General features: G+C 51.7%; 1 protein-coding gene across 3 annotated transcripts in view; it reads left to right on the forward strand.

The window, feature by feature from the left end:
• Positions 1 to 10,602, forward strand: part of PLA2G2C (phospholipase A2 group IIC) — a 22,368-nt gene extending 11,766 nt beyond the window's left edge. The window contains exons 4-6 of one of the 3 annotated variants that reach the window (XR_013448359.1): positions 898 to 1,001; positions 1,260 to 1,377; positions 9,945 to 10,042. Coding sequence is in view for 2 of the 3 variants with exons in the window: in XM_036115587.2 (XP_035971480.1) it covers positions 898 to 1,001; positions 9,949 to 10,082 (238 nt within the window). In the remaining variant the exon portion in view is untranslated. Of the gene's footprint in view, positions 1 to 897; positions 1,002 to 1,259; positions 1,378 to 9,944 lie in introns of all 3 variants that reach the window. The other 2 variants (XM_036115587.2, XM_036115590.2) reach the window with 2 other exon arrangements.
• Positions 10,603 to 22,697: the final 12,095 nt, after the last annotated feature.

Raw genomic sequence — 22,697 nt, forward strand, 5'->3', positions numbered from 1 at the left:
TCGGTGATGGGCACACGGGGCCTAACTTAATCCTTGTGTCCGGTGGCCAAGGCAGTGATACCATCCCCGGGTGACAGGCGGCAGCTGTGAGGACCCCCTAAACCACCGTAGCAAAGCCTAAAGACACACCAGCCCCTGAGTGAACAAGAATTTGCCTGTTTCCAAATCTGGGCCCTTTGCCCCTCTGTCCCTCCCCTTCCAAGCCCAAAGGCCGATGACAATTTTAACACCATGAGACAAAGATGACAAACAGCAAAGAGCCAGCTCAGAGGCAGGATGGCGAGAGGAAGGACTGAAGCATCTGGCCCAGAGCATTTGCTTTTCTGTGTCTTAAAATCCCGTCCCCTGTCCGTCCCAGCTGCTTTCTCTTCTTGGTGTTCTCCCTTCCCGCCCTGGGTCACTCTGAGCACCGTGAGAACAAGGACCGAAGGACTATGGGTGTTTTTGCTGACCCGTGTCCTCAGGGACTATCACAGTGCTTGGCACATAGTAGGTGCTCGGGAAAAACTCATTACATGAATGACCGAGTCACATGGACCCAGGTTTGAGCCCCGTGTGTGTGTGTGTGTTTGTGATTTTCCAGCTCTATAATTTTAAGAAATTTCCGTTCTTGGGATCCTGTCTCCTCCCTTACAAAAATGGGGACTACGATCACACTTCATGGGGTTACACAGAGGAGCTAATGAGATAGCAGAAGGTACTAGAAAAGGCTCACTAAATGTGAGTGGTGTGTTTATATTGTTATTATTTTCAGGAACTTACCTCCTTACCTTCAATACCTTCTCGCTCTGGGGAGGAGGCAGGGGCATCCTTTCCAGGTTCTACCCGTGTTTCCCCCCCAAACCCCACTGATGCCCCAGGGCCCGCCCCCCTCACCTGCTCTGGTCTGGCCCCCAGATGCTGCCTGATGCATGATTGCTGCTACGGGAAGCTAAAGCAGCCCGGCTGCCAGCCCATGCTGAATAGCTACCGATTGCACATCACCAATGGGACCGTGACCTGTGAGTAGCCCTCTCTGCGGGGACATGGCTTTGAACCTGGGCCTCTCCTTCATGTCTGCCTGCTGGCTGAGGAGTGCTTTGAGACAGAAAGTGTCAATTCTAGGAATCGGAGCTTCTTGGGAGCGCTTGCTTGGTCTCTGGTCTCTCCCGTCCATGGCTGGACCTCTAGCACCCTCGGGGAGCATGGAGCGCGGGGCCTGGGGTATAGAACCTGCTCAATAAATAATTGTTGACTTGAGATTACATTGAATCTTGCAGCTTTGCTTGGCAACTGTCGCTGTTGAGAACATTCCTCGTCTGTCATGTGTTAACAAACAGCTCAGCTGTCTTTCAGTTGAACAAATATTTGTTGAGGGCGAGGACATGCCAAGCACTGGTAGGTGCCGTGGGGGGGGGGGCACAAAAGTAAATAGGAGGGGTCGGGGAAGGGAACTCATGTGTCGTTGAGGCCATTCAAGGAGGAGGGCAAAGGACAAGGGCAAGCAAGTACTGAGCGTCCAGCAGGTGGGGAGTGGCCCCCGATATCCTGGAGCATGTTCTGGGGCTGTTGGAGTGTGGGTGTGTGTAGGGCAAGTTTGGTCTAAAGAGCAAGCACGTTTGAAGTCCTGGCTATAGCTTTTCCGGGAATGCCACTCATTGCAGTGGTTTGAATGCCCCTCAGGGCAACTGGCCTCCCACCTGGACTTGCGGAGTGGCACCAACCCCTTTCCTCCCTCTGTGTATTTGTGCTTAGCTGTGAGCGTGTCGGAGTTCACCTGCCCCCCCGAGGTCAGGGAACCACCACCTCCCTTCCCTTCATCTCCCCCCTTAGAGTGGGGGCTCAGTGCCCAAACCCCAGGGCTCCCCAATGCCCCCCCCACCCCAGGGCCCCAGCTCAGGACACATCAAGACTGACCAAGCGTTAGGACTATGCGGTGTCCCTGGTCCAGTGGTGAGACCTGAGCCGGGGCGGTGGGGGGGGCTTGTGGCTCCGAACCCCTCAGTGGGAGGACTGATGGTCTGCTTCTCAGCCTCCACAGCCCCCAGCCCCCACGCACACCATCGACGGGGAGAACCCTCATTTCCCACGTGAGCTCAAGGAGACATCTGTGCTGGAGCTCCCTGGCCACGATGGTGCTGACCCCTAAAGCGGTGTGTCTTCTGGGAGATCCAGCAGACCACGTGCAGGGGATGGGATGAGATCAGGGCCTAGTGGGGGCGGGGCAGGGGAAGGGGGCTGGAGGAGGTTGCCCCCAGAGTGTTGTTCACTTTGGCACATGATGCCCTCGGAGGCAGGGACTGAGTTTCTGGCTGCCTCTTCCCACCCTTCTGGGCCCCGCTTGGCAGGAGTCAGGGGGGCAAGCCTGGTGGTTAGCTGGAGCGGGCGCACACAAGAAAGGTGCCTCTGACTCTTCTCAACCTGGCTCATGGTCTTGCTCCCATACGGTTTCTTCTCCTCTCTTTTCCTCTTGATCATAACATCTGTCATGTCAAGTGTTACCTTAAAGTGCTTGAAAAGTTATCACTTTTAGAGAAAATATCCTCGAGGAGTTCTGTCCTCTGGTGCCCCCGTAAAGTGCAGGGGCCGAGGAAGAAGGGAAAAGGTGATCTGGGAAGGGAAGCAGAATTCTGCCCGCACTGTGGTCCCAGGCTCGGGGCAAGCATCTGCCCTCTGCACCTGGAGCAGCTGCTTCTTCTTCTTCTTCTTCTTCTTCTTCTTCTTCTTCTTCTTCTTCTTCTTCTTTTGAGCAGCTTCTTTAGCAGTGCTCTCCCCCCTCCCATGTAGGGCCAGAGCCACAGCCTGGGACCCCAGGAGATGAGGGAGAGAGTGATCTGGGGCAGAGGCTGGAGCACCCCCCCCCCAAGGTGGCACATGGAAACATCCTCTGCTTGGCACCTGCTGAGTGGTGGTGAGAGGTGCAGGCAGGGGCTGGGAGCTGGGCTGGAAAGTTTGCAGCCTGGGTTGTGCTTTCCACAGATGCTGCCAGGCAGCCAGTTGCCCTCAAAACTTCAGCAGACCTCCTGGAGTCCAGAGTCCTGCTTAGGGAGTTAGCACGGGGAGGGGGCAGGTGCTTCCCCATCACCAGCAGGACGTCAGCATCCTCCTCCTCGGCTGACCCAGCCAGTGAGTACCAGGCCAACTCCCTGTCCTCCCCACCCGACCTTGCCGAGCCCCAGCTCCCAGGAGTAGGGCTAGGAGTTGGGTGATCTGGGTTCTGATCCTGGGTCTGCTGCTGGTACCTGCTGAGCCCACAAACCAGACCCAGGCACGTTTATTTACTTGTCCAGTATTGCTTGAGTGCCTACTGGGTGCCCATCCAGGGCCAGCGCTGTGCAGGGGCTGGGGTGCAGAGCAAGGCAGCCTCAGGTCCTGCTCTTCTGGCATTCTCCAGAGCTGAAAGCGCCCTTAGGGACCCTTGAGACCAACCCCTCATTGTAGGGACAGGGAGACTGAGGCCCAGAGAGTTTAAGAGTTTGATCTGAGTAACGGGCAGGATTGAAACACATGCATCTTCAGCCTTTCCAGTGCTCTGGAACACACTGCTTGGCCTGAGTTTTCTGGGCCTCAGTTTCTTTATCCATAAAATAGGTACATTAGCAACAGCTGCAGTCTGTGAGCATCTGTGATAGATGCTTTACACACAACACCTTAACCCCCAGGATATACCTTTGAGGTGGGCATGGTTATCAAGAAGGACCCTGAGGCTCAGAGAGGTTAGCTGAGATGTCCACAGTCACACAGCCAGGGAAAGAAGAGTTGTGAGTCGGACCCAGTTTGTCTGGTCCCAGAGCTGGTGCTCCTGCCTCACATTGCCCTCCCCAGTGGCATGGAGCTGCCAGGAGGGTGTTGGGCAGGTGCACTTGGTTGGAGAGCTCCCACAAATGCAAGTCTTGTTGTCAACAGCATACTCATCAGAATGCTCAGTGCTGGCCCAGGGGACAGAGAAAGGCAGATGGACTCGGCTCCTCTGTAATGCCCCAGATCTTTCTGTTCTAGCTTTATGTCCCCTGCTAAGAGGCCCAGAGAGAGCACATACTTTGGAGTCAGGCAGAGCTGGGTCTGAATCCCAGCTCCACTGCTTCTAGCTGGATAATTGCACAACTACCCTCGGCCTTAGTCTCCTCGTCTGTAAAATGGGGATAATAATCTGCACTTCATAAAGTTGCTAAAGGAACCCCACTAAAGGGTCTGACCCATAGCAGGTGTCTAGGTAATGCCTTTCCTTTTAGAAGCTGAGACTTCTTTTTGCACCCAAGTTTTCTTTTCCCCTTTACTTTTGCAGAAAAGCACTGGGATTTTCTTCATTACTGTTAGGAGATTTCTCTGAAGCCTCTCCTCTACACCTGTATCTCTTCAAGCTAATGTCATTAACTCCCTAGGGAAGAAAATCTCTTCCCCCACCCACCCCAGTTACACTGCGGTTCAAAGAGCAGCCCTGCAAGGGTTAACTGCCTCCCCCTCCCCCGTCCCCCCCCAGCCTCTAAGTTCTGAAATCCTGTACCCAGAGCCTGGCCCCGGGTTGCCTAGCAACCAGCAGCTGATCTGGGATGCAATTGGTGAGAAGGAAGGGAAAGGAGAAAAACAACTTGGCCTGTCCATGTCTTTAAATGTCACTGGGAGATGAGTGCAGAGAAAGGCCTATAACCCAAGCCCTGGGGCCAATTTGCCAGGTGGCAAAGGCCACCCTCGAGCAACCAGGGAGATTGTTATCCCCCCTCTGAGTGGGCTTACATAAGTACTTGGCATTTGCAAGGGACTTTAAGATTAGCCAGCAGATGCCCCCCTCCACCCACATAGACATGTATGCGTTGTGCAGGCGGCATGAGGGGCAGAGACCAGTTTCCAGCCACTGGTCCACTTACACCTCCATGCCTGAGCTTCTGACTTCTCCCTCTGCCAGCGAGGGAAGGTGAACACGGTAACCACTGGAATTTGTGGTTTGCAAAGCTCTTTCTCCTTCATTACTAAATGTATTCCTCACAACACCTCCACTTGCTGACACATCACCTTTTTTTCCTCCTAGCGTTTGTCTCTACCTGAAATTACCTTGTTTATTTATGCATCCGCTCTCCTGCCAACAGAATGTGAGTTCGGGGGGAGCAAGGAACAAGTCTGTCTTGTGTTTGGGGGTGGGCACTCGTCCTCATTAGAACCCACAGAGAAGGACGCCCTGGGAGCTATGCCACATGGGGTCTGCTTGCTCAGACCTGCAGCTCCAGTGCCGAAGGCCAGGCACATGTTAAGGACTCAGTACCTGTTTGATGAGTGAATGAATGAACTCATGAAATAATTAATGCAAGTGTCTGTTTCCTGATTTGAAAGCTGCGGAAACCGGCTTGGGGACCAGCAGCTAGCCTGAGATCCTAAAGCACACAGGTGGTGGGTCTGGATGGAGAACCTGGCTTCCCGTTTCCTGGGATGGGGATCCTTTTGCTGTCCCGCAGAAGGTGAACATCCGGCCTAAACACCGCGTGTTTACGGCTGAAGATGTGCAATGAGAAGACAAACTCCCTGCCCAGGGGGCTTGCCTCCAGGGAGGGAGTCACGTCCCCAAATACTGAGAAATAAAGTGCTACAACAAGGCAACAGGATACAGAATGATGACGGCAGGGAGAGGGAAGGATGGCTACTTCCTGGGGCTGAAGAAGCCCTCGCAAGGAAGTGGCATTTAGCCAGTGTGGCAGGAGAAGAGGCGATGGGCAGCAGGGCTGCAGAGGGTGGTGGTGCATGGGAAATGGGGGGGGCACCGGGCTGGGCCAACAGGTGTGGAGGGCGCCTTCTCCTTCCATTGCAGGGGAAGCGGCCAGAGTGTTTGCAGCAGGATATGGTCTACTCTTGCTTTAGAAAGATCACCCTGGCCACTGTCCAGTGTGGTTGGGGAGCCAGGGAGGAAAGATGGGGAGCCATTAGTGAGCACTGGGGAGAAGCTTCCACAGGGTGGTGGAGTGGAGAAGGAGAGAAGTGTCCGATGCTGGGTGTTTTGGAGGTAAATTGCCAGGAGCTGCTGATGGATGAGATGCTGGGTGAGAAGGAAAAAGAGATGGAATTCAAGGTTCCCGGCCCGAGCAGCCATAGGTAAGGTGTTGTCTGAGCTTGTGCAGATGGGGAAGAACAGGTTAGGGAGACACAGCAAGCACTTGTCATGAGCCTTCTTGAGTTTGAGATACATATCAGACACCCGACAGGTAGTCAAGTGGACAGGAGCATATCGGAGTCTAGAGCTCAGGGAAGACACCTGGCTGGGACAAGAACCCCAGAGTCATGGGTGTTCAGATGGCATTTATTATTTTTTTATAAATAGATTTTATTTGAGAGAGAGCGTGAGACAGAGAGCGCACCAGCAGTGGGGGAGGGACAGAGGGAACAGAGGGGAGAGACAGAGGGAGAAGCAGACTCCCCGTGGAGCAGGGAGCCCGATGCGGGACTCGATCCCAGGACCCTGGAATCATGACCTGAGCTGAAGGGAGATGCTTAACTGACTAAGCCACCCAGGCGCCCCTCAGATGGCATATAAAGCCCTGAGACTGAACCAGAGGCCCAGGGAGAGACTTGAGAGAGCAGGGTGGAGGCCTGGCAGGAGCCCGAGTTCTCCATGGCGAACATTCCTGTAGAGCGTCCTGCTTCGTCCCATTTGTGGAAGTCTACGTCACGGACTGAGAAAGACGGCCCTGAAGCCACCAGTTCCTTTCTTCATGTCTCAGTTCTTGTCTCAGTGTCTCCACTCACAAACTGGAAGATGCGGAAACTGGATTCAGGCTGGTTTTGAAAAGATGGCTTGCAAATAGGACATTTCTTGGCCTGGGGGCTGCCTCTCCTTCCAGGTCTCGACAGGCCTGGTCTGGCCATGGCTGTGGGATGCCCCAGAACTGGTAGCCCACAGCCGTTGACCCCTGCTCAGATCAGTTCCCAGGGGCCTGGGCCCCAGGGGTGGCGTTAGAGGTGCCCTGTGCTTCAGGAGAGTCATACTCTGTGTGTCAGAAAGGACCAGACAAAGCCAGAAAGGGACAGGGAAGTGAGAGAAAGGACAAAGGACAGGTGAGATGGAAAAGAGGAAGAGAGGAACAGAAGACAGAAGTAGCCAGAAAGAGGACAAGGAAGAGGAGGGCCGGAGGCAGAGTGACAGCGCTCCGGGTGAGTGACAGGCCCTTTCCCGAGGAGAGCGAGGTTGAAGGGGGCAGTGCCCTGCATCCAAGTAGCCCCCTGAGGACACCAGCCACAAGTCCAAGTGGGCCCCTGCAGACCACGGCGGCCACCCCGGAGGGAAGCAAGGGGTGTGCTGGGTACGAGGGAGGCCAGAGACCCGGAGGGGACAGGGGCTTAGAAGAGGCTCCTGGGGGAGCTGGGGCTTGATGGATCCTGGAGGATTTTCACAGATGGAAAGAGGCAGTGCGAGGGCAAAGGTGACCCAGATGTCAAGAATAGTGGGAGTGACAGGAGCCGAGAGCCAGGGGCGGGAACATCCCTGGCACATTCCATGAGGGTGCACGGAGGGCACAGCTGAAGCGTAGGATGGCTGTCGAGAAACCAAGTCTCCGGGGAGATGCCAGAGGACAGCTTGCTGCAGGAATTGGACTTCGGAGGGAGAAAGGCAAACAAACAGAGGCCAGCCAGCACTGGGGCCAACTTCAAAGGGCTCCTCTTCTTCCAAGAGGCAACACCATCATCATCACCATGAGCACTTACGGAGCACTCTGGGCATGCCCGCCATGTGCACACCACTCCCTTCCGAAACAGCCGCGAAAACCCTCGCAAAGAGCCTGCACAGTAGACACCGTTATTTATTTTTGACACTATTATAGTTTTTATCATCATTTTGTAAATGTGGATACTGACTAGCTTGCCCATGATCAACAAACTGGGGAGTCAGGCTGCCTCCCTTCCTCCCCCTGAACCCTCAGAAGAGAGCAGAACACACACACACACACACACACACACACACACACACACACACACTACAGCTTTGACAAGTAAATAAAAGATCCCCATCTAGTGGTGACTCGGCTGAAGGGCAGACACTCAATCCCAAAGGCCCAAACAGAGGCTGGGTTCATTTATCAGCGACTGTCCGTGGAGCACCTACTACGTGTCAGCATCTGTTCTGCATGCTGGGGATACTGTGAGGGCCGAGACAGGCAAAGCCCCGGCCTCACAGAGCTCACGCTCCGTCGAGGGGAGAAAAACACACTCAAGTAAACACATAAGAGACGCCCGGGTTGTGCAAAGCACAGTGAATGAGATAGACGGGATGTGCAGGAGAATGGCTGGAGGGAGCTCTAGGTCGGGGGCCCGGGAGGGCCTCTCTGAGGAGGGGAAATCTGACCAAGACCCAAAGGAGGAGATGGATCCAGTTGCTTGAAGGTCCTGGAGACAAGTGTTTTAGACAGAACAGTGTGAGCAAAGGCCCCGGGACAAAAGGGAGCCAAGCATAGAGAGGCCAGTGTGCCCGGAGCAGAGTGAAGGACAGTGGGGATGGAGAGGTTGGCGAGGGCCGGATCACGGTGAGGCTGCTCTCGGCCCCTGGTGAGGATTTGGGTGTCTTCCCCCAATACTAGGAAACTGCGCTGGGGCTTGAAGCAGGAGAGTGGACCTGATCGGGGTGACAGTTTAAGAAGGTCCCATTAGGGAGGACGAACTGGTGGTGACAGGGACTGGGGGAGTGGCCAGGAAGGTGGAGAGGAGAGGGCGGAGTGTGAAGTACTCTAAACAGAGACACGGGTGGCGCTTGCTGTGGACTGGATGTGCAAAGTGGGAGGCGGGGAGGAACCCAGGCTGCTCACTTTCTGGCTCGAGGAGGAGGTGATGCCATTTGTGAGCCTCGAGCGTGGGTGAAGGACAGGTTCGTGGGCAGAGGGAGCGCTACATCGAGTGTTCCTTTTGAACGCCTTAAGTTGGAGATGGCGGAGACGTCCCAGCAAGTTGTCAAGCAAGCAGCTGGAAGTGTGAAGTGAGTTCTGAGAAAGTGGGTCCCGTGTCCTTGGCCTGCGTGCCCACTCAGGGCACCCCTCCGTGCAGTCCAGGCTCCCCCTCCCCGTTTCCTTCCAGGCTGCTCTTCACTCTAGTCCCTGTGGCATGTCCAGGTGTGACCGGGGACCCCGGAGATGGACTCCCAATTTCTTCCCTTTCTGTTTTCAACCCTTGACCCCTTGCTGCATGCCCCTGTTTTCCCCGACCTTAGAACCAAGCGAAGCCCCCAGTGACCCTTTCTCTCTCTGCAGGTCAGTGTGCCCTTGGCCCCAGAGTCAGCTGTCTCTGTGGGCTGTGGGCATGTGAGTGTGACAGGCAGTCTGCATACTGCTTCAGAGAGAGCCTGCCCACCTACGAGAAAAACTTTGAGCAGTTCTTCTCCAGCCGGCCCCGCTGTGGCAGGTGGAAGCCCCAGTGCTAGGCAGCCCCGGGCCCCCTCATCTGCCAGCATGGGATCCAGTGTCACCCGTCCTTCCAGAAGCCTTCTCACGCCATCCCCTACAGGCTCTAGTTCTGCAGTCACACTTCAGCACATGGCCTAGGGTACTCCCTTGTCACTCGACCCTGAGGGCAGCCGATCAGCATTAGAAAAAATAAAATCCTGGCATGCTATGGAGGGAGACAGCCCCTATATATAGACAAAAATAAATAACATTTTCTGATAGTCGCAAGCCCTAAGAAGCACTCCAACAGGTGACAGGATAGAGAGCTGTTCCCAAGCCCCGCCCAGGAATTTCCAAGATGGGAAAAGGACCCAGGATCTACCCTAAACTCTCCCTCCACTCCCCTCCCCAAAATCAGGTTGCAAGGCAGACCTGGGAACCGGGTTTGCAACCCACATCCAGCCGGGGGCAGAACAGGGATCCCGGAAAATACGGTCTTGGCACACAGCCAAGGATCTGAGAGATGCCCTTGGACTTTGTTTCTTGTCTGTTGGGGTTCTGCTCTCTGAAATCCCTCAAGTAGGAAAAATTAATGCCATTTCCATCTCTCCGGAGACAGGGCATGAGGATATCCACACCCACCACTGCCGCATGCGTGTCATGGCCGGAAGATGTCACAGAGAGGAGAAAGGGCCTGGAAGAGGGCATCAGAGGGCCCCAAAATTTCCATCCAAATTCAGAAGGCCCTGGTGATATCAGACTTAGATTCTAATGAACACCAAAGTGACCTGAGCTGAGCAGATTCTGTTCTTTGTAATGCCCAACTGGCATGGCAGAATGTAAAATTGGCCCCAATTGTCCTTACCTTGCTGCATCCTTGCCCCTCGTGAAGGAACGCTCAGCTGTGCCCATGGAGAAGGAGAGTCTGCCCAGTGGTTGAATCTGAACTCCGTGCTGGCCCTGTGAATTACTTCGGTCAATAGAATGTAGTGGAATGTTTGGATGGTCTACCAGTTCCCGAGCTTAGGCTTCTGGAGGCCTGGTGCTTTGCTTTCCCAGGACGCCGGGCTCTGCCTGGCCCACTGGCAGGTGGGAGCCAGAGTCTGTCAGCCCAGCCGTGTCCACTCAGACCTCAGACACATAAGAGCGCTCGGCAAAGGTCAGCAAAGCCCACTCATTGCTGACCGTGACCCACGAGAGCAGCTCGCTGGAACTGAAATGGCTGTCCGGCTGAGCCCAGGAGAAGTTGCCAATTGCAGAACTGTGAGCTGAATAAAGCCTGCATTTTTAAGTCACTAAGGGGTGGTGTGGTTTGTTACACAGCATAGCTCACTGATACAAGGGGTCTTCATTCATGGAGACTCCTGGGTTCTCAGCACTGTGCTATGCTTGGAGGCCAGTGAAAACACTGTGGACATGGCCCCTGACCCGTGCCTTGAGGTCTGGGAGGAGAAAGGCCATGCTCATATAATAAGGGAGAACACGCAGAGGGCCGTGATTACACAGTCATCCAACAAACATTTAGTGAGCCCCCACTGAGCATCGGGCACCCCCACCAGGGCTGGGCAGTAGGGATTCAGAGACTTTAAGAAAACAAACAAAATCAGGTCTCAACACCCTGGGGTGAACTTCAAGAGTCATAGCAGCCTTTAGAAGTTCAAGTTCAGACATTTAGAATCTGGATTGAGTGATGCTGTCACTGATGTGAAGACAGTAAGGGAAGCCAGGGGCGGTCAGCAGAGGGTCTGGGAGCCGGGGCTCCGGGCTCTGCCTCACTCAGCGGGCAAAGCCGAGTGGTAAATTTGTCCTTCTTTCCTTCCTTCCTTCCTTTCTTCCTTCCTTCCTTCCTTCCTTCCTTCCTTCCTTCCTTCCTTCCTTCCTTCCTTCCTTCCTTCCTTCCTTTACTTCCTCCCTCCCTCCTTCCCTCCCTCTCTTCCTTCCTTCCTTCCCTACCCTCATGTGCTGTAGTAATTACAACCGCAGAAGAGGAGCTTGAGATTGATGGGCATCCATTGGTGACGGTCTTAAAGGTCTGAGGTAGGCGTTTGCAGAAGGGCAGGTGTGGGACTAGTGTGGCTGGGTCCAAGCCAGGCACCTCCGCTCCTAAGAGGTTTCTGACCACAGCAGAGGCCAGCTCAGGACTCTGGACATATCCGGCCATCTGCCACCGAGAAGGAGGCTGGCCAGGGCTACACTCAGCAAGGGCGACGGAGGTTTCAGTGAGAGATCCAGGCCACCTTCCTCTCCCTGGGTCTCAACTCCTAATGTGTAAAATAGAGGGAATTGGCCCATGCTGGCGTCCAAGCCCTGCTCGGTTTTGAGAGGTGGGACTGCAGAGGGATGTCGTTGACTTTCACGGGAAAGCCTGCTCTCCTGGAAGGATAGCCATTCACCCATCAACAAGTGCACTCTCAGGACCTACTCCAAGCCAGGCCCTGTGCTAAGAGCAGACAAACAAAGATGCATCAGACTCCAAGTGGCTCTCAGAACAGGGGACACAAGTCAACAGGCAATCACAAAGCAGGCTGCAGAATATGCTGGAACGGGGACAGCGTGGGGAGCAATGACTGCCATCCAGGAAGGCCAGGCCAGGCTTCCCAGAGGAATGCTGGGGGTCTGACATCTCACCTGTGAGCCAAATCATGAAGAGGGCTCTTGGAGTGGCCAAGTGGGGTGTGCAGAGCCTCCCGGTAGAGGGATGGAAGGTAATTTGATATGCACGCCAGCGAGGGCCTCTGCCACCTGCCTCTCCCCATCTCAGCTGCGGGGCCCTCCTCCATCCTTGCCCCCCCCCCCACACCCAGGGCAAAAATCTGCATGTCAAATTCTTTCTCTCCTATCTCACATCCCACATCCAATCTGTTGGCACTCCTTTCAAAATAAAACTAGATTCTGTATGTATTTATAAAATACTTAGTAAAATGCACACATTAAAAAAATAAAACGAGAGCAGAAACATCTAGAATCTGAGCACTTCTCACCCACCCTGGGGGCTGCCATGATGGCTGGTGGGAGCCGCCATCACCCCAGTGGGCATCGGCAGCTGCTCTTCCTCATTCTCTCCGACCCCACCCTGGGCCCCTGGAATCTCTTCCACACTCAGCCACTGGTCAGCCAGCAGAGTGCCTGGCATCTGACCAGGTCCCTGCTCTACTCATGCCCTCCAACGGCTCCCCATTTCCCTCTAAGAGCCAACGTCCTCCCCATCCTGCTTCTTGACTCAGCTCCTACACCACCTCAGCTACTCCGGCCTCCATGCTGTTCCCTGAGCACAGCAGGAACGGCCCCTCCGGAGGACTCTGCCCCGGCTGGCTGTTCTCCTTGCCTGGAAGGGGCTTCCCACACCCTATTGCCTCCCTATTGCCTCCCACTGCGCTGGGGTCTCCCCACCTTTGTAAAGCTGATGCCGACCACCCTATTGGATACTGCCCACCGGCCCCTGGCATTTCCCTTCTCCCTGGTCCTGCCCCTTCCAGTTCTGTTCTCTGCCGCTCAGTGGGCTTTGTCGGTCTACCCCGCCAGAGTGTAAGCTCGTGAGGGCAAGGATCTTTGTCCTCTTTTTATTTTTTTTAAATCACTGATGTAAATGTTGAATGGCATCGTGGTCAAGAGAGAATGTGGGACGTAAGGGGATGGCCAGTAGCTCAGAGTGGGGAGCAGGGAATGCGGGGAGTGGTTTTCCAGAGCCAATGCACGTGAGGAGGTGGGCAGGGCTGGGTGAGGGAGAGCCCTGCCGTCCCCCTGAGAAGCCTGGGCTTGATCCTGGGAGCAGTGGGGATACCCCTCCACCCCATTCTCTGCAACGCAACCACTTTCTGAATGTGTGAACGTGGGCAGCTCAAGCGTCTGGAGCCCCAGTGTCCTGGGGGGGCAACCTAGACGGCTGAGAGCGTGGCCTGCGGTAACAGGGGGCACCCCCAGGGAGGTGGCAGGTGCTCCATGAGGTTCATTTGCGTCACCACCGGGCACTGTCGGAGTGAGCGCCCCGCCGCCAAGGGGACAGCCTTCGAATGTGGATGTATTTTTACAGCAGCTCTCAGTAGATTTTCCCCGGCTGTGTCTCACTACCTGGTGAAGCTACCAGCCAGCGAGGGAGGTGGAGCCGTGGTCACTCCCTCCACAGGGTGCTGGGCTCAGTGCCCTTCTGGGGAGACGCTGTCGCTGCTCTGGGCTGACTGTGGGGGGGGGGGCTGAGTCTGTGGCGTCACTGTCCTGCATTCCCACTCCCGGGGTGTCTGTGAAGCTGTGAAAGGCGCGGGAATGAGCAGATGTGGGGACGGTGGCATATGGCAGCGTGGGCGTGGCTGTGGGCCTGAGAGGCAGGTGGCGCTGGGGTGTGGTGGGGAGTGAGGTGACTGGGTTTCTGGGTCAGGGAGTGCCTGGGCTGGTGGCTCCTGGGATGGGTCAGGCATTGCTGAGCTTGCTGGAAGTGGGATCACATCCAGATGGGAGAACAAAGTGGGGGCCTGGTCCGGGCCCCAAGACCCTGAGCGGGGAGAGGGGGAGTCCACTTGGGCCCCCCCAAGCAGACCTCGGGTCCTGAGCACTCCCCTTGTCCAGACACAGTGCTACCTTCAAACACAGGTGCTGTTAAAAGTTCCAATTTGCCGCTAGACCACACAGCTAACACGTCCAGAGCAGGGGACTTGAGCCCAGTGTTGTGAGACTCTGCCCCTTCTACCCCACGGTTCCCTTCAGCAGGCTTGTCCAGAAGGAATCCAGAACTGGAGAGACTGGGGGGGGGGGGGCGGAGGGCAGTGACCAAGGATGTTACTCCAAGGGTTTAAACACTTGCCCTAGAGGGAGGCCTAGTTTCTGGCTAAGCCACTAACTCATTGTGTGGTTTCGTCCATCCATCCAGGCTGGGCACTGTGGATTCAGCGGGAGTAGCAGGGGGTTCCCCCTCAACCTGAGACTCGCAACCCAGGTGGGGACACACAGACGCCAACAGGACAGTGAGGAGAGGGGAGCCCAGATGCAGGCATACCTCGGGGCACCCCATCCGGACCTGCCGCTCCGGGAAGCCTTTGGACCTACCTGAAGGATAAGCGGGTGGTAGCAGGCAAGGCAGAGAGGAGGGGAGCGTGCTCCAGGCGGCGGTCAGGAGGGGGGCTGGTGCGGGGAGGACAGGAGCGGAGGTGAGTGCTGAGCAAGGGCGACGCTGGAGAGAAAACCCAGGTCTTGGTGAAGGAAGCTGGAGGAAGGATGACCTCACACAAGCCCCCCTTCTTTCTGGGCCTGATTTCCTCATGGTCTCAAAAACCCAATATCTGTGTACATCTGACCGTTCCCGAGGCTCTTTCTCATCCATTGTCTTACTGATCACCAGAGGGATCCCAGGAATGATTCATCCCCATTTCACAGATAAAAACAGAAGGCCCAAGAGGGCAGGTCAGCTGGAGTCGGAACCCATGTCTTCTGGGTCAAATCTGGTTTCCCACCCTCTTTCTCAAGAGGCGGGGGCTGGACTGGATGCTTTCTGGAGCTAAGTCTCCAGAGTCGGGGTTCAAACCCTGCTTCTGCTGCATGACCTTGAACTTCTCTGGGCCTCCGTTTGCTCCTTTTAGAAATAAAGCTATCACTAGCCCCCACTGCACAGGGTCGCTAGGAGGATTGAATGAGATGGCACACACAGCTCTGAGCACCCGCGTACCGGGCACCCCTGCTTCCAGAACTGTGCTTGTTGTCACAGTTGGGGGTGTCAGCTGCTTGTTAGAAAGCCACAACTGGGTAGCCGACAGCCAGCGTCGCCGTGCCAACTTCTGGGGAGGAGAGGGCCGCCTCTCTGCATTCACAGTCCTGTCCTGAGCGTGAGAGAGTGGTGGTTCCCAGGCCCAGCTGAGTGAGCCCAGGGCTGGACAGATGCCAGGTGCCTGGCTGTGGGTTTGGGGCCACACGTGCTCTGCAGAACCTTCCTACTACCTCTCTCCCCTCCTCCCTCTCTGCCGCTCTCCCTCTCCCCTTCACACCCATATGCAGGGAGCCAGATTTTCTTGCTAAACCACAGCTTTGCATTTGCCAGGTTTCCATTTTGGGGAGAATGTCCCCATGAATGTTCCATTAGCTCCTTCTTCCTTCTACCTACTGCTTTTTGCCAATCTGGCCCTGAGGACCTTTGGTCCGAAACGCCAGCCAAGGGCACCAGTCACCAGTGCGGACAGTTTCCATTCTCCGTGCCAGGTCTTGTGCTAGTGCATTCCCATCCATGGCCTAATTTCATCCTCCAACCCCACAGTGTGCTTTTCATTGGGATCCACATTGTGCAGGGTGGAGAAATGGAGGAGGCGTGTGCATGGCGGGGGAGATGTGCTCAGTGCCATGTGGCCCCGTCTGCTCTTGGCTGGAGACAGTGTTGACGGCAATAACGGATGACAGAGGTGATGCTGATCGTGTCTTTGTGCTCTCCTGGGCACTGCCAAGTCTGCAACACGGTCCAGAAGCAGAGGGGCAGGGCGTGTGGAGCACAGCATGGGCGGTGACCCAGAACGACCACTAGGTGTCACTCGAGTCCTGGAAAAGAGTTGGCAGCCCCTCCCTGGAGGGCCGTGAAGAATGGGGTGGGGGGAGCAGTGCTTCCTGAGAATGCAGAATTCTGACCTAGATCTGGGCAGAAATGCTGATGGGGAAAACCAAAGCTGGACAGAAGTTCGAGTAAAAACAGATTTTATTCAAGAACTATGGCAATAAGGGAAAAAAGGCCTCAGTATAGTAACTGCGCTCAACTGAAGCAGAGAAGTGGGGATTTACAGCCAAGGAGCAGGGCAGGGGGAGGCTTCTGTGGTTGGAGAATCCCTAAGACAGTTGGGGAGGGGGGTCTTGCTAAACTGATGTAACAGGATTCTTGCTAAAGGCAGGCCTGGTGACCGGACCTCACATTGCAGGGGGAGGGGAGTGAGCGTGAAGAATTTGACCAGATATTGAGGGCGGGTGGGCGCTCTTGCCAAACTGACATGGCAGATTTCTTGCCACATGCCGGAGATGCAAAGAATGGCATGGAAGCCCAAAGGTCAGGTGTGGTTGAAGAAAGGTCTCAGGGGAGCCTGATTGAAATTTGGTCAAGGAGAGAGTCTTCATCAGTCCCCGTTCTTGTTCAAGGAAAGAAGACATTCTCCTTTCTGAACAATACGAGTCCATTTCTCACTGGTCACTTTGTTCAGAAGTGACCCGCAGAACCATCTGTGAGACTTGATAGTAGAGGATATTTGCTGGATGCTGCAAGTACCAGGCATTTAAAATGAGGGAGATTTCCATGCAAATAAATGAAAACCAAAGATGAATGGCTGGAGCAGGACGAAGCCCAGTTTCTGAGCCCAGAAGGCAGCCAGTCAAGATTTCTAGAAGTTGAGCCTGGAGCATCTTCAGATGGTGAAGTGAGAACAACAGAGGAAATCCAAAGAACCTCCTGGTTTGTGGCTTGAATGTCCTTGGTGATGGCCCAGACATCAGTGTCCTGGTCATGTCTATTTCTCCGAGAAGAGCGAGGAAGTGTCCAGCCTCAGCTCCCAGGGCCTCTTTAGATGCTCCCTGTAAGGATCTGGACAGTGGGGTTTAGTTCTCAGTGACTCCAGGTCAGCAAGAAAATTGGAAACGTCAGTTTGGAGAGTTGTAGTTAGATCTCCAAGGAAACCAGAAGATCCGATACCATGTGCAGGTTGCAGGATCCAGTCCAGCTTACAGATGGGCAACAAAGTAGACAGGACAACGGAGTTTCACCAAGGGGCCAAAAATAGCTCAAAGACAATGAATAAGGGCACCTGGGTGGCTCGGTTGGTTAGGCGACTGCCTTCGGCTCAGGTCATGAACCTGGAGTCCCAGGATCGAGTCCCACATCAGGCTCCCTGCTCAGCAGGGAGTCTGCTTCTCCCTCTGACCCTCCCCCCTCTCATGTGCTCTCTCTCTCTCTCTCTCTCTCTCATTCTTTCTCTCAAATAAATAAATAAAATCTTTAAAAAAAAAAAAGACAATGAATAAGACTATCATTTAAAAACCCAGGAGCATACACTGTACTTTCCCATTGAAACACTGAAAATCTATCTCTACAGACACCTCTCTTGCTGACTCCTGTTTATACAATACTTGTGGTTTCATTAGATTTGGCATGATTTTTCACATAAGGGCAGCGAAAATGGTAATTGACCACTAGGCCCTTTTAAACTTTGCTTTGCTGGAAATTTTCATAAGGAATCTCAGGGTAGACTTTTAAGAGCCTCTCAAGACTAGGAAGCAAAGCCAAGAATTCACTGCCTGATTTTTCTGACAATACCTATAGATTTGGGTGTGGGTGAATTCCTCTCCTCTCAAGGTCCCCGATATATCCTAAAGTCCCTGGGTCCGCCAGGAAGGGACCTTCCTTACTGCAAGGCTGGGAGCCCCGTATAGCCAGGTACCAGGCTGGTTTTTCCAGAAGGGCTTTGTAAACATTGGCTCTATGAATCAACCTTAGCTCCTTCCATTGTGTTCTATGCACATCATTCTCAAATATGACATTCCAGCCAAGGCCTTGGGAACATAACCAGTTTCCAATGATGTTCTGTCATAAGAAAACAGATTCTTCTTGAACTTATGCAAATAATTATATTGCCATGAAAATAAGAATACTCAATATGAGTTTCCAAATTCTGGAGGGATCAAGCAGGGAGAAAAGATACCTGTTATGTTTCTGCTTGCAAAATTACCATCTACTAAATTGTCATGAGTTATAGACAGCTTGGGATAAAAGGGAAAGGAGTTCTTTAAACCCTGAAAATAGAGCATTAAAAAAAACAGCAACGTTCAAAGCAAAAACTAAAATAATCCTTCACTGGTTAATTCAGTCCCATGTAATTAATTCTCGTTCTGCTTGATCTTGGGTGAGCAATTTGATGAACCCATCAGCTTCTCTACTAGCTCTGGAAATCCTTACTCAGGTCAGCGATGTGATCTAAAGCTTATTCAATGTCATCAGAAGCCTGTTCCCCTGAATACCTGCCCTAGTCCTTTCCAGGGGTCTCTGAAATTGTCCTTGCTAATGAAGATGGAGCATTTTGGCTGCCAGCTGATTGGCATGACCTGTCAGGAGAGCATCAGAGGAAACCTTACTATCTGTAAATGACAAAAGGCTTAAAACGGTCTTGGTTAAAGATCTGATGAGAGCTCATTATAAAACAATTAACTGACAAAGGGATGTAATTGCTTCTGTGACATACAACACATTAAGATAATAACTAGAATTATGACGGGTAACATTATGCCAGGACATTACATAAGCAGCAAAGCACTGACAAATTTCTACGAACTTCATACACTTTCTAAAATATTTATATTAACTTAAAATATTTATCCGTACAAACATAACAGGACAAGTTAAAGCCTTTCTGATTTGACCGTGACTGCCATGCAATCCAACATGTCAAATAAACCAGATTATTTTTAACATCTCTTTTTACAAGGTGAAAGAACGAATCCTTGGAGATTTTCCAGGGACCCAGTTCAAGGTCAGTTTAAGATCAGGATTTCATTTAGGAGTTGATTTTTGGGAAGGCAAAATGGTCAAAGATGTAAAAACAAAACAAAATGAAAAAACCTTAGCTCTTTTAAAAGTGAAAAGTCCGGGGGGCACCTGGGTAGTTCAGTCGGTTACGCATCTGATGGGCTCAGGTCAGGATCTCAGGGTCCTGGGACGCAGCCCTGCTTCTAGGCCCCCAGCCCAGCAGGGAATCTGCATCTCCTTCTCCCTCTGCCCCTCCCCGCGGTCATGCACACACCTTCTCTCCCTCTTCCTCAAATAAATACTTTTTTTTTTTAAGTGAGAAGTCTGTGTTCTCTTAAATAATCAATGACATGATAAGGTTAATGTAAACACAGGAAATTATTCGGATAAAACAAAATCTTTGTTTCCTAGGCAGTTTTACTTAAAAGGTAAAGAAAAGCTTTCTACAGTCTCATAGAAAGAGCAGACCAATAATCCAAGAAAAGTTTGTTGTTTCAACAGAAAGAAAACCAAATGCTAATTTTGCATCTGTACACTATTGGGCTCATTTTTAAAACCTTATAAATAAATCAATTCAATCTAAGGCAGCTTGACCACACATGAAATTCCTTTTCCACAAACCCTCTACAACTTTCTACACCCACACAAATGTGTTTTTTTGTCCTATATTTTCCTCTTTCTCATTCTGGAGTAACTTTTAAACAACCTCTAAGCAATTTGTACATTGAAGACAATATTACTCTCCTTTTTCCTTAACAGAAATATAGCCCATATTCTTGCATAATTTGCATGCAGTTTTTTTCCTTCACTCTTATTATTCCTAGAAATTTCTAGCAATTCACTTATGTATGATTAGAATTTTTAACCCATAGTAATCTTAATTTCCAGTGAAAACAAGGAAGTAGACAGTTGTTAACTGTCTGCTATATATCAACATTCTATAGTATATTAGTAAATTTTATGAATATACCATCTCACAATTTCTGGAAATATATGCTTCTCCTAGTACAACTTTTCATGTTTATTAATAGACCCAAAGGTATTTCTTTATACCATATAAAAATAAAAAGCCAAAAGTAAGCTTACACTTGTGCTTAGTGATTAATGTCTTAGTGGTTTATCTGACTTAGAAATGATTTAGATATTTAATGAATATCTATTACTTAATTTAATTTAGCATAACTGTTAAGATGGTAAGCCACTAAAAAAGTTTTGGAAACTGTTCTTAGGCAAGCATATTAGAACATTAGGCAAAACTATACAGCATCTCAAGCTATTTCCGTGAACTCTTTGACAGCCCGTGCATGTTAGGCGAGCATCATGAAAGCAAATACCTAAAAAAGCTAAAGACACAGGTTTTCTGCGGTGCTTGATCTACACAAAGTAATGGATATCAAGCAATTCATTTTTACTGCACCTTGACTTAGACATTTGTTCTTAGGTTCAATTTATAATTTTTTATAATCTTAGACATCTGGTAGAGATGACATTACCTTATTTAACTACTAAACCCTAATAGAATACAACATATGCTCGTATTGTCCTTTATTGCTGATAACTCAGAAGACATGGCTATTTTTGTTCAACCAATGCTATTAAACCAAGATTTGCTCAAATCATATGGGCTTGGAGAATATCTGGGTTAGTTTCTATATTTCTGAGTGTTTTAGGAATATTAATTAATAGAAGTGCTGATTTATATCTAAGCTATTTTGAATAGAGCTCCGTGAAGTGATTTCATGAATTAATTTGGTAACACCATCTTGAGTAGAATGATATCACATATACATTACACACATACATACACACACAAACTGACAGATGCAGACAGACATCTTACAGGTTTCACTCTAAAATTTTAGCCACGAATCAGCAAAACCTAGTGATGCAAGCTCCCTGGCTTGTATAAAATAGTTGGATCTCATCTTTGCTTCATTTTGTATTTTTTATCTGAATTGTATTTCTGGCAGATGGGACAAGTTAAGGTTGTTTATTCAGTATGAGAGTTAAAGCTTTTTACCAGTGTTTGTGGAGGAGACTTTTAAGCTTTTCAGTTGCCCCAATATGTAATTTTTTAAAAAGATTTTATATATTTATTTGAGAGAGAGAGAGCGCACAAGAAGGGGAGGGGCAGAGGGAGAGGGGGAAGCAGACTCCTCACTGAGTGCACAGCCTGACACGGGGCTTGGATCCCACGACCCTGAGATCATGACCTAAGCCAAAATCCAGAGTCAGAGGCTCAACTGACTGCACCACCCAGGCGCCCCCCACCCCAATATGTAATTTTAAGGAGGCCATGGAATACATTTTAGGGGAGAGATTGAGGGGACATCAAGAAGCTGCCTGAATGTCTCCAAAGCCTGTCTAAGTGAGTAAAATATCCAATCTGTTTCTAAAGAGCATTTTCCTTCTTAGATTTAGGTGGTTGCTTCCAGGGGTCCCTGAGTCCCTTGAGAAAAGCTGATGGAGACAGGGAGCTAAATATTCAAGGGCCCAAAGGGCTGGCATGGGCAGGCAGAGGAAGGCAGGAGGCAGGGGTTTGGAGTCATATCAGGGGATACAAGGGAACTGAAAGGTAGATCAAAGAAGGTAGGTGGGGACATGGGAAGGGAGAAGTCTTAGAAGAAGCAGTGAAGTTCCAAATTCAGCAGAGGGTCGGGAAGGGGTGGGGGGCATCAGTCAACTAAGAAGTTTCCTTGGAAGAAGCAGGATCAAATAGAATAGAGAGGTTTCCCAAAGAGCCAGGAAAAATATTCCAGCCTCGGGAGTCAGGGAGTGAATCCCTACTCAAAAGAAAGGGCCAGGAAGAAAGACTTCCAGCCCAGCAGGTATCTGTCCAACAAAGTAGCCTGTAAGTCTCATCCAGCTTCACAGAGTGTACTCAGAACCTTAAGAACCAAAACCTATCCTTGCTGTGCTTCAGTGGACATTTACCCGGAGCCCTGGCTCAGGAGTCGGGCTCACAATGGATCCCCGATCAATCAGTCAGGACTGAAGACAAAGGCCTCAGGATGCCCACTTGGGGTCCTGGGTGACATGGCCAGGGGTCCGATGACCATGAATCTGATCTCACACGAGTCATGACACCACAACTGTTAGAAAACCAGAGCTGGACAGTCATTTCAATGGTAAAAACAAATTTTATTCAAGAACGATCACAACAAGGGCCCGTATGGAACTGGGCTCTCCATTTTGAATACAACAATTACGAATCCTCCCTTTTCTTAGGTGGGGGTGTATAGCCAAGGACCAGGGAGAGAGGCTGCTGGATGGAAGATCGCTAAGAGGGTTGGATGATTCTTACTACACTGACCTAACAGGATTCTTGGGGAAGGCAGGCCTGAGTGATCAGGAGCCACCTGGGAAACGGTGGAGGGTAAGGAATTTGATCAGATATTGAGGGTAGGATGGGATTCTTGCTAAAATGGGGCAGATGGATACAGAAACCCTGAGGTCAAGGCCTGGTTGAGAAAGGTCTCAAAGAAGCTTAACTAAAGTGGGGTCAAGGACAGTCTTTGTTGATGGCAGCGCCGGACCAGCCCAAGGCAAGTGTGGTCCCTTCCTCAAGCCTTAGCCTAAAAGACCTAATTTGGAAGGAGTCCTGAGGAAGGAGAGACCACCTGCCCCCCCAGACTACAGAAGCAAGGGGCCTCTTCCTCAAAACTTGTGACCCCCTCACCTCTCTCCTCCACCTCCAAGGACCTCAAACATGCCATCTCAGCTCCACCCCTTATCCCCTTGGGGGCCCTTCTGGGACTGCCGAGGACATACTTGGGGCTTCAATCTCCATGCTCTCCATGCTCCCCATGACACTGCTTGGCACCATATGGCAAGGTTATCACATGTCTCCCCCCCCATATATGGGCTTCCTCAGGCAGAGTCTGTGTCTGATCAGAGGT

This window comes from Halichoerus grypus, chromosome 5 (genome assembly GCF_964656455.1).
Source record: "Halichoerus grypus chromosome 5, mHalGry1.hap1.1, whole genome shotgun sequence".
Lineage (NCBI taxonomy): Eukaryota > Metazoa > Chordata > Mammalia > Carnivora > Phocidae > Halichoerus > Halichoerus grypus.